Genomic DNA, 12,302 nt, shown 5'->3' with positions numbered 1-12,302 from the left:
TAGATGTGTTAGGATGCATGTGGTGATACAAATGCACTAAATGAACAGATTCCTATTGTTCATATCAAATAGTTCCGGATCTTTTTTCCTTGATTAGTTGGATATTGTGCAGCTCTCGGTGAGTTGAGCGCAAAGCGCTGCGGTCGCCTCCAGTGCGCTTTGTCTCCAGTGAGCTTGAAACGGGGCAGGGTGAAAAAGACCCAGCAGGCTGCGCTTTAAAAAAAAAAAAAAAAAAAGACCCGAGGAGACTATAAAAGTGGTTCCATGCCCGCTGCTGTTAAAGTGCGGGACTCAGGGAGGAGGCAGGCGGAGCGGGGTGGACGACACACTCCAACAACAACAGGCATTGTGCGCAAAAGGTTCATTCCCAGTCCCTCGGGTCTCTGTCACCGAGACAAACGACACGCGCCAGTGTATGGAACGACGTTTTTCCATCGTTCATTCAAGGTTTTTAAGACGACTTGTCCTCTCTCTCTTCCCCCCCCCTTTTCTTTTTAATAAGTTTTCCTACTTTAATTGAATAGGATGCCCGTCTTCTCCAAGCGACCCGGCGCGTTTTGACACATCCACCCCCCCTCCCTCCTCCTCCCCACACCACACCGAGCTGGATCCAGCTGCCTCTGTTTTCCTCCACATTAAAGTTGGGCACATTCAAACTGTTCCTGTCCCGCTTCGGATGCTGCTGAAATGGGATCACACCAGCGAGCGAGTGTGTCCGTGCTCTGCAGGAGAAGTTTGCTCTGGACCGTGCTGGTCCTCTGGCTGGTCACGCTAGTGGACGGGACCTGGAAAACTGGACTTTACAAAACCTACTCTGCCGGGACACAGACTGCAGCAGCGGCTTCTCACACTTCAATCTACCAGAAAAGGTAAGGACATTCTATCCTCCGTGCTGCTGCAACATCCTGAATGTTGATCCTGAGTTCTTGCAATTGTTTGTGTCTTTTTCAATGTCACTTCATGAATCTGCAGTTACTCCCAATCTCCATAAATCTACCAGGTCCCATTGTCTCGCTGACAGTCAGCTTCCTTTTTCCTTTGCTGGCAGCACATACTTCCCATCCTCATTGTTGTCCCAGGTCACCTTCTGTCTATATGTTGGGCTCCTGAGCGCATCTCCACTCACCCCAAGGTGTGTTGTTCCCTCTGTTGCCCCGCAGCAGGTGATGCAGCGACGTCGACTCCGTCAATGTCACACTGTGCACTCAAAACGCACCATCTTAAGTCTGACGTTTGCTTTTACTAACAAGAACAGAGAGCAAATGTTTCAGCCAGTGTACAAAGAGGCAATAAATGTTCAAGACTGTAGCCCGGGCTGCATGATGGTGCAGTGGTTAGCACTTGTGCCTCACAGCAAGAAGATTCCTGCTACTGGTCCATTTGGGAGCTTTTATGTGCAGAATTTGCATGTTGTAATTACTTGTGGTATTCGATTTCCCCCCAAAATTCCGAATTTCAGACTTGTAACTTGTTCAGGGTGTACACTGGCCAAAGTCAACTGGAATAGTCAGTTGCGTAGACGGATGAATGGGATGGACTCCTGGCCTGAGAGATCACTGAAACGAATGGCCTCATAAAGTGATTGATCCTTTGTGTGACTGCATTGTTATTGACAAGGCTGTTTCTGAAGGAGAGTCGCGAGACTAAACACACAGGCAAGCCTCGCACGATAAGCAGCTCAACTGACCTCCCGGACGGAGTCGGATCCTCGCCGTTGCACAATGACGAGAGGATGTTTCCCATCTGACAAATATTTACGCTGTCAAGTTGCGTGTGTGGGCTGGAAGCGGCTGCAGGCGGAAACCCCTTCTCTCTGAGGAGGTCCTTCCCTTCTGGGTGTGACCAGGTGGCTTGTTAGCGCCCCCAGCATTGCTCCACTGGCCCACCGCCCTGCTCGGCACCCCTGTCACTCATGCTCAGATGTTTGTGGACATGTTTACTAAACACTAGCAGCTGGGACTCCACTACATCTGGTCTTGTTTTGGGATCGTGACAGATGAGTTTACAGTCAGTTTGCTGCTGTTTGTAAGTGGCCCTGCAGGACAGACGAGATAGAAAAAGAGGGGGACGCTGCCTACGGAGTGGCTCAGCCACGGTCCTCCGAGGGGGGGGGGTCAGCGGGTTTGATGTGGACACAGAAGGAGCACACAGTCTCAGTCCACCTGTCGTCTGGCCTGGTCTCTGAAAGCAGCAGTTTGTTGTGTGTCCACAGAGTCAAACGGTGGCAAACGAGCTTCAGGAGTGGGGGGGGGGGGGGGGGGGGGAGAAAAAAAAAGTGGCAAACTTAGATTCATTCATCTTTGTATTCATTGTCACATACGTGGAAATGAACCTGTCCCAGGTAAACCTTCTCGGACGTCTTCCCCCTGCAGCCCTGTCTTCACACAGTGATTACCAAACTCAAAGAGGATTAAGAACTCCCGAGTAATTTCTCGTCTGGTGCAGTCACTCTGTCGAGGAGCTGATAAAGTGTTCGTTCACCCTTGTCACTCCTAATGAGTGTATAAGCTCAATACACTGTGGGGTTACTGAGGTAGATGCTCCTGTATTCCGTGTCTCGCCTGCCTCTTTATCCCCCCCCCCCTCCAGGGACTTGTCATGGTCTGACAGGCAGTCTGAACCCGGCGGCTGCCCTCATTCCTCACCTCATCTTAAGCATATCCATGTTTTCTTTAATCATGGGAATAAAGACGACTGAAATTCCAGCAGGCTGTCTACTGAGTGGCTTAAAGCAGAATGGCCTCATATTAGACCATTCAGAGACTTTCAAGATAATTTATGCGCCCAAGGATAATTCAGATGAGTCTTAAGAAACAGCCATTGTGAAGCTTGATTCATTTTCACTGGTGGTTGATACTTGAAGCTGAATTATTTCCAGGGAACGAATATGATCTTTTTAAAGAAATTGCTTTAATGATTTGGAATCGCAGTAAGCACACAGTATATTACAACTTATTTAAAAAAAACATTAACAACCATGCACAGCACTGTCTTAAAAATAAAAAAAAAAGTGTATTGTTTTGTTTTAGATCTTAGTAAAATCTTGGTTTTTGTTTGGAGCAATTTGACATGACCACACCTCAGATTGTCTGTCATCATGTCACGTCACGAAAACAAAGATTGATTTGTTAGTTGGAACCATTTCATGTGTAGAAAAAATAGACAAAACACTGTACTGTTGTTCATTACTATTGCAGGCTTGAGAATGTCTTGTTTTGTATTGTTCACTCGGGGTTTGACTGAAAAAATCCCGAGTGACCCCGTGACATTGGGACATCTTTCACAATTTAAAGATATTTTTTTGGTGTTTAAACTTGAAATGAGGCAATCTGCAATTATTTGATATATAAAACAGTTCTCCATACTATACCACGCAAGTAAACAGTTCAGCAGATCAGGTACAAGATCGCGTAACAACGGAATGCAGTGTTAAGATGCATGATGCTGTCACTTCCACATCACTCAGCCCCGTCATTAAACCGGTGGTGACACAAATAACACTGATTATCTTGTTGCGACCCCTCCCCTTTAAATTCACCAGCACATAGTCACAGACCAGCAAAGTGCCCAGGTTGACCTTTGTCTGACAAAAGGGAGGACGGATCAGCGCTGGACCAGAGAGCAGTTAAAGAAGGGGGTCAGTTTTGATGAATTGTGTTTTCCTTCACATGGTGTGGCTCTCTGGGTATGTCATTTATCTGCGGAAGACAAAGCACCAGGTTGCAGCAGAGTATAAAGGCCAGCTGGCGGAGGTGGCTTCAAGCTCTGGACAATGTTCTGCCGAGAAAACTTTTGACGATTGGCACTCGTGTTACTTTTGAACTGCATCAAAACCCAAAACATTGATGCAAACCACATCTAATCTCTGCCAGCAACAATACTCCCCGATTGGAAGAGACCTCTTTGAACAGAACGATGCCACACTCCAAACACTCTGAGATGAATGACAAAGAGTTCAAAGTGTTGACTTCGGTCTCAAATTTCTCAAATCCCCTTGATGATGGAGCATCTGTGGGATGCTGAGGAAAAACAAGCCAGAAGCATGTAGCCCCCCCCCCCCCCCCCCCTCCCCCCGTCTGACAAATGATTACCTGCTGCTAACGTCTTGGTGCCTGATACTGCAAGTGATTTTTCAACCATCAGATCTGTTTTTGTGGCACAGCTACACACACACACACACACACACACACACACACACACACACACACACACACACACACACACACACACACACACACACACACACACACACACACACACACACACACACACACACATTAGGCAAGTGTTGTGGGTGAGCAGTGTCGGTGAACTCTTCAGGTCAATAAAACTTCTTTTTCACTCACACAAAACACTTGAAGGTGCACAGAGCCATCACGCGTCGACAGAAAGCTCACAGGTGTCGAGACCCGAAAGCTCAAACCAGACAAAGACAAATGAGTTACCCTTGTTTTTTTTCCAGTCTGCTGTAAAGAGTCACTTAGCCCTGACCTTTACCGCCTCTCTGTGGCGCTTTGATGGTCTTCACCGTCTACACATGGGAAACATATGGCAGCTTTGAACCTGTGAAATATCTTGTCGTGCCACCAACACATATTAATAATTCTTTAGTAGTGTGTATTCATGCATTTATGTTCAGAAGGCTGGATTATTGTAACAGTGTGTTTAAGGTGACACAACCTGCTGGAGTCCTCACTGACACACAGAGGATGGAGCACATTACACCTGAGCTTTAGTCTCTGCACGGCTGCCTGTGTGTCACAGGATTGACGAGTTTAAAACCTTTATTCTTGTCCACAGCGCTTTGAAAGGTCTTGGGCCATAATGCATCTCAGATTTAGTTGTACAATATGAAACAACCAGGCCCTCGAGGTCATCAGGAAGAGGGTCACTCAGTCTTCTCTGAGTCAGAAGCAAACAAGGCGAATCCACTTGGATAGTTCTGTCGATCCTCACCTGTGGAAAAAAACTTCCCGAACACCTGAGGACTGCTGACACACACACACTCCTTTTAAATCAGGCCATTACAACACCATTATTTGCTCCGATTTTCCATCAAATAATAGACTTTACTTGTTTTATTACATTTACCTTAATAGAGCTTTTACCTTATGTACTCCTCTGTTTATGTCTTTTTTAATCACATTGTTTTATTGTTTTCCATATTCTTAACCACCCAAGATTCTTAATAACCTTGCTTTAATGTATTTTATTTCTTTGTGTCTATGTTGCTATATAAATACATTTGCCTTGCTAGTATTAGTAATACTTTAATTACCAAGTGACTGTAACTGGTTTTCTTTTTTAAAATCTTTACATCATTTGTTCAGCGGCTCCTGCTTTACTGACTTTTTCTTTTTTTTGAAGCAGCAAATTACAACTTGAGGAATGAGGCTTCCTTCACTTGTCATTAACTTCACCTTGACTTGTACTTTATGTTTCGTCTTTTGTCATTTCTTGTTGTGCCTCATTTATCTTTGGCTTCTTGTCTGGCCCATGAGACCAAGAAGGCTTCGTGATTTTCTCCTTTCACGCTCCTTGTAAAATCATTTGTGTGACCTTTATAATAAAATGACCTCCCCCCTTCCTTCCTCCTCTCCTCTCCTCTCCTCTCCTCTCCTCTCCTCTCCTCTCCTCTCCTCTCCTCTCCTCTCCTCTGCTCTCCTCTGTTTGGCCATATGCCACATCTGTCTTTTGTCCTTTGTTCTCCCCGAGCATTTTCCCACAGACAGAATATCTAGAGAAATTCCTTTAGCTCTCTATCCTCGCTGCATTTCAAACATAACTTTGACTGTTTCGGCCCTCCTCTTCCCACCACACGTCAATGAATGGGTGGATGAAGATGGAGTTACTGTGACTGCTTTTTTTTTTTTTTTTTTTAAACCGGAGTCCCATCAGCATTTGGCCTGGGTCAACCCTACTTGTCAGTTCACTTGGCTGAACTCCTGGCTTCTTCCTCCTCAGACAGTCTGCTGCTGAAAATGCACAAACCCTGTTGTATCATCATGAAAGATGCATGGCAGGAAAGGCGAAATGAGGCCATACACAGTAACCACAACACAACATATACGCCATTTCGACAAGTTCACAAGCTTTCTGTCAGCATTTGAAAATGCATTAATTTCAGTGTTTAGCATTTTTTTTTTTTTTTTTTTGTTTCCTCCCAGTGTTTTAGTGTTTTGGCGTCTGCAGTGTTGAGGACCAGATGGGCCAAAGCTATGATTTTTCCATCACTTCAAAAAAAAATTATAAAAAATTGTGGCGTTTGTTCTTAACATTTGGCTGTGACTACATGTGACTGGTTGAGGATTTATTTAGCTTGGGCCCGGTGTTCTATGTGTGCCATGTGTGCTTAGAGACCCGATACTCACCGAGGGCCTGCTTGGTGCTTTGGCCAGTGAAACAGCATGGTGCTGGTGGGTTTCACACTTCATAACACCAGGGTGCCTCCAGCAGGAGGAAGGTGTTGACTGTGAAACATTTGAGGGTAAAAGGCAAAGTTTAGTTCACCAAGCACCTGAGTTTCATACAGGTTTACGGTCAGGATGTTTTGGAAGGGCAGGAAATATAGAAACCTTTGAGCATCAACAGTCTGTAATTTCTCTGAAGAAATGTTACGCAGAAGGCTGCTCAGACATTTATCCATTTATGTAAATAATGCAGGTATTTGCTGTCATATCGTTTGAGGAATTCTGAGGTTGGTCACGCCAACTGCTTTTGTTATTTCACTCACTGTTGTCGGCATTTCCTCTTAGTTAATTGTATAAGTGCAATAGAGAGAGGGAGACCATAAAACCCACCCCCACTTCCTTCGTAGTACCCCCTGGTGACAACCTTAGCTGTTCCCAGGTGAAGCTTCTTCTTAGCCTGGGAAAGTCAGATGCTTATCTGTTTAGTCTGGAAGCAAAGTGATGGGGGGTTTGGGGGAACGGGGGATCATCCTTTATCTCCTTGTAATCTCAGCTCTACCTGACCACAGTTCCTTCAATGTCTGAAATGTTCAACAAGTGATTAAAGCTATTCTTTTCTTTTGGACCAAGAAGATCAATAATCAAGGTGCCACATTGATCATTGATTCATGTTTACCGACCCAGTGCTGGATGTATTTATGATGATACATGACGGGCGGACCTGTGTTTGAATATTATTTTATCAGATGTCGACTTGTATTCACTCTATTAAAGACATCTGTTTTGAACTCTTTCTTCACCTTTGTTGTTTCTTTGTGTACATAGTGGTTGCATAAATATAATACTTCAGATTTTTCTGATTATGAACTTTAAAGTAAACGTTTGGATGCATATATTTGCGAAATCAAGAACACGATGAAAAAGAGACATGTTCCTGTCACAATCCCTGCAGTAGACAGACATTTATCAGACGTGCCCCGGCTCCCTGCCTCAGGTCTGCATGTGCGGTCACCTCGACATGTGGAGATTGTTAATGGGAGCTGGTTCAGGGCTGCTCGGCATCCTCTGCCTGTGGCGGATTCCTTTAGTGTAAACGGTCTTTGATACACTAAACATATGGTCTCATATATTGACAAACAGACTTTGGTGAGAACAGCCTCCCACTTGACTGAGCACATTGACAGCAGAACACACAAGTGGTAGGTTATTGTTCTGAGCCACACAATTTCCGTTGTGGTTTCTAGAACTTTGTCTCTATACATCTATTGATTTTATCTTATGATTTTATCTCTTTTTTTTTTTCAATCTTTAGTTTTGTATAATTTTGACCATGTACACCACTTTGTTTCAATCATGGTTGTCTGAAAGTGCTTTAGGAATAAAGATGCTAACTCAAATTATTAGTTTCTTGTAAGAAGATAATTGAGATATTTGTACACGCCACTGTACATAAAATGATAGTAACATACGTTAACATTGCAGTCAATGGGTTTTCCATACATTAAAGCCAAGTGATCCAAGTTTTGTTACCCTCATTTACAATATAATGGAATGGAAATGAACCTCTCAAGGAAAGGTTTTTGAAAAATAATTTTTCTTGCACTTTGTGCTCCTGTGAACATTGTGTATATCTGCTCCTGTTAAAATGGTGTTTAAGCTCTCTTTGAAGATTAAACTAAACCATTCAGCTCCCATTCTTCTCAAATAAATCACCTTTTACATAATTCAGCTAGCTTTGTGGTCTTCTACAGAGATATTAAGAAAGTAATAAATCCGGTTACTGAATTCCAAAGAGACTTCTCCAAGTATTTAGATCCTTCCAATCAGATCTTAACCTCTGACCTTTGGTGAAGCTTTTTCCCCTCGCTCGTTGTTTATTAACAGCCGCACTGGCTCCTGATAACGCCTTGCAAAGCCTCTCTGGAAAGCGAGCTCATTAACCCGTGTTGCAAAACTTCCCATTCTATTCCCTCCTCAAGGACTTCACATTCTCAGAGAGCCAAATCCCAATGGAGAGCTAAATCCCAATGGATGTGCACTGATAGAGGAGAGACCTCACTGTGAATACAATCCAGAACGCACCCCTGCCAGTCTCATGGCTGATTAGAAAAGTGTAAACACAGTAAGGAAGTTTCAAAGCAAACAGCTGGGGGAAGGGAGGGAATGCCACAGCATTGTGAGTGTGACTTATAAATGACCTTGTTGAATATATCATACTGGAACAGCACATGTTTCAAGGTGTTTTGACTCTATACACTGTTCTTCATTTGTATTATTCGGAACACTAGGCTATGCCCTGTTTCCAAAAATAAAACCTTGTGTCGATCTTACTGTCATTGTTTTGTTTTTTTTAACTTTCATTGTGATTTTTTTCCCCCCTCCAGGAACTGGTGTCCTCACACGGTGACTAAAACGGTGACCTGCCAGGTACAGAATGGGACGATCCTCCAGCGGGTTTACCAGACATGCCGTTGGCCACAGGGATGTACAGGAGGCAGGTGAGAGGGCAGCAGGAGTGGAACACTCCTCCCAAAGCAGTATTCTGCTTTACACGACTCTTAAAACACAGCGGACCGCTTTAAATGATTATTTCACATTGTGTTTCTTTTCTACATCATAAGTCAAATAAACTAAATTTGCCATTTTTATGCCAGTATCATATTACTTATTTATTTACTTTATATAGCTTGTGTTAGCAGCTTTATTTTTACTGGGAATGTGTGTGAAGCTATGTTATATGTTCCTTACTTTATTCTATATGAAGTCTGTTGTTTCTTTTTCACTGTCCTCTTCAAGTGTCAGTGAAAGCTTAGCTATGTGTCATGCTGTATATCAGCTGGTTGTCCTGTTATTATCTTCAGGAGGAAACCAAATATAAGATATGTCATTTAGTCCCACTGAAATCTATAACTCAGGGTTCATCGCAGCTGCTTGAATGTCCGTGTTCTCGGTGAGAAATATCTGAAATGTTTCATGAAAGTTTACATGAGCCTCTCAGACTGTGACTAATGGCAAGACTTTCTTTCTTTTCTTTTCTTTTTTTTTAACATTTACATGACTGGGTGCATTCCTCAATCAATTACACTTAATTGAAAAAAACACATTCAGTCATATTCAAAGCCCTGGTCCTGTGTTCTTTCTTCTGTCTTTTCCGTGCTCGTCGTGATGTGTTTAAGCCAGGGTGTATAATGTATACCTGCTGTTCTCAGTCTTGTTAGTTGACCGTTTTTCTCTCGACTGAGTTTTCTGCCTTACCTTGTTGTCTTAGCTTTGTTCAGATCTTGTTTTGAGCCTCGCCTGTTTTCTGGCCATGCTTTGAAATGATCTCTGTCTGTTACTTTCACCCCCGCTTTAAAGTAAGCTGCCAAACGTTTGTTTTCTGCTTCTGCACTTGGGTCCACATGTGTCCCTGATGGTCATTAAAAATGTTTCACCAATATAAAGTCCTCTCCTGTGTCCAAGAGGATGGTTTTTTTTCTATCTTTCAGATCAGCTTCAAAATATAGATTCAGATTGCGTACTAAGAAACTGCATTTAACTGTGTGTATGTGTATGACAACGTTGGATTTTCTGTGTGTCTTGAAGCTACAGGACAGTGGTCAGACCTTCCTACAAAGTGGTGTACCGCACTGTCACTTCTCTGGAATGGAAATGCTGTCCAGGATTCAGTGGCGCTGCCTGTGAAGAAGGTAAGTCCAGACAGATGGAGTTTTTTTGGGCAGGCACACACACACACACACACACACACACACACACACACACACACACACACACACACACACACACACACACACACACACACACACACACACACACACACACACACACACACACACACACACACACACACACACACACACACACACACGGTTATACAACAGCTGACAGAAGTGATTAAGAGTTTGAACACTCAACATCACAATCCTGTGCTGAGAATAGCTTCAAAGAAACTACTGACAGCTTTGACTTTGTCAAGCCTTTCAATTATTAAGTTCCCTTACTGTTCACCTGCCTCCTGTTTATTTCCATCTGTCCCTCACTGCGTTTGTCATCATAGCCTGCATTAATGATTTTTGGTATAGTTTTATACAAACAGAAGTGATTTCCATTAAGCTTACATAAGTCTGCTTCTGCCTTCCGAATGAACTTAGAACATAAGATCCCTGACTGTCTTTTGGGTGACTCAGATGCCTTCATCAGTTTTAATGTGCTCATTGTAAGAGTCATGGCAAAAGTTGATACTTTATTGTGGTTTAAAGTTTTACAGTGCAGCTGGAACCAGGTCCTAAAGTGCCCAGCACTGCTGTTTTCATTTCTCGACTACAGTAGCGGCCCACCACACAGATGTACACACTCCCAGTGTGTAATGACTTCCCCTGGCACTCGTCCCCAGGCCTCTGCAGTCTGGGCCGAAGGGTGGAGCGTCTTTTTCTGCCAGGGCCCCGGACTTGAATGGGCGTAACGTAAATTGTTAGACTATGTAACACAAAAGACAATAAATGTTTAAAGGAGTTGAAGTGGTCACTTTTTTGCAGCGCTGAAAACAGAGGCTGTTTTTCTCCTTAACGCTCCTCTCCGAGGTGATCTCAGAACAAGTCTTCGCCCTCGCCGCAGCCTGTGATCTGCTCCTGGGTGATTTAGAGAATTTACTTTCTCCACTTTTCCTGCTTGATTACTCTTGCACACAGCGAAAGTGCCTGAATATATTGCTTGTTTTAGACCCTCTCCGCTCTCAAAGTCAAAAAAACACATTCACAGTCAGACAACGCAGACTTTGCTTAACAAAAACAGGGGAACTGAGAGGAAATTATCCAATTAAGTTGTTGCTGGAGGAGATTCCCCTCCGGTTGTCATGGCAGTAGGGGGCTGTCGAGCCAGCGGGGATGCTGGGATTAGCCACTTATCTAAGCGTCGTTCCGGGTGGCTCAGATCACAGGCGGCGCTGAGTGAAAGTGACAGGTCCCATTCACAGGGCCTTTACTCTCCGGCACCGTGGATGCTATCCAGGGCCACCGGCGCTTTGTTCTGCTTCTGCCGCGTGAACGGAACCCCTTGCCAGCACAGAACCTGATACCCTGCTGCTGTCTGCCTCGTCCGGCGCTTTAAGGAGGAATAAAAGCTTGCCACACGGGCAAAGCTTGGGGCCGGATTGTGCTTAAATCTGTTGCCACAGTGTTGCCAAGTGAAGTTAAAGCTGCACTCGTAGTTCACTGGGTGCAAGTTTCAAATTCAACCTCCTAATACCTGTGAGTGACTCCATCTGCAAATCTTCATCGTGCATTTCCAGATGTCTGTGAGCACTTGTTTGACTTTGCACTGGGCTGAATTATAAATGCTCCCTGACCAAAGAACCTCTGTGTTATAGAAGGAAAAAACACTTATCACCCCACTGCATTTTTTCAAGTTGACGGTCATGGTTATGACTGATAGATTTCTTTGGAGCTCATAAACATCCATCAGCATGTGGATGTTTTAATGACCCTAATCGGTGTTGTTGTATTAACTATGTATGTACCATTTCTCCCATTGTCAAGATTCTTGTCTGTATTTCACAGACTGTGGAAAATGCATATTATCCACTCATGCTACCCTGGTTTTACCTCCTCCGTTAACTCACAAGACCACACCAAAGGCCCCTGGCCATGTCTGACTCCCGAGGTCGGTCTGCATTACAGTAGATCTCAGCAATGTCCAAACCAGCAGGACTCTGGGGCTGGGGCTGCCTCGAGGTTCAAGAGAAGAAAGCAAAACAAAGAGCTCAGTCACTGATATAGTGTTTAAAATGAGGGTGAGAGAGTTGTTGTTTTGAGTGCGTGTTTCTTTTTGTTCTCGCTCCTCTGACTGGCAGCCGATTGGTCAGCATGCATTCATCAACAGGCTCTGCCTGGAGTA

At 44.1% G+C, this 12,302-nt stretch overlaps 1 protein-coding gene across 4 annotated transcripts in view; it reads left to right on the top strand.

Moving 5' to 3' along the window:
* The first annotated feature begins 267 nt into the window (after window positions 1-267).
* emid1 (EMI domain containing 1) overlaps window positions 268-12,302 on the top strand; it is a 59,275-nt gene continuing 47,240 nt past the window's right edge. For 2 of the 4 annotated variants that reach the window (XM_080498878.1, XM_080498876.1), the window contains exons 1-3: window positions 268-869; window positions 8,795-8,908; window positions 9,996-10,099. In XM_080498878.1, coding sequence (XP_080355004.1) covers window positions 688-869; window positions 8,795-8,908; window positions 9,996-10,099 — 400 coding nt within the window. In that variant the 5' untranslated portion in view covers window positions 268-687. The remainder of the gene's footprint in view (window positions 870-8,794; window positions 8,909-9,995; window positions 10,100-12,302) is intronic. The other 2 variants (XM_080498875.1, XM_080498877.1) reach the window with 2 other exon arrangements.

Source organism: Blennius ocellaris (assembly GCF_963422515.1).
Source record: "Blennius ocellaris genome assembly, chromosome: 7".
Classification (NCBI taxonomy): domain Eukaryota; kingdom Metazoa; phylum Chordata; class Actinopteri; order Blenniiformes; family Blenniidae; genus Blennius; species Blennius ocellaris.
The sequence above is the reverse complement of the archived record's forward strand: the minus strand, read 5'-3'. Positions and strand labels throughout refer to the sequence as shown.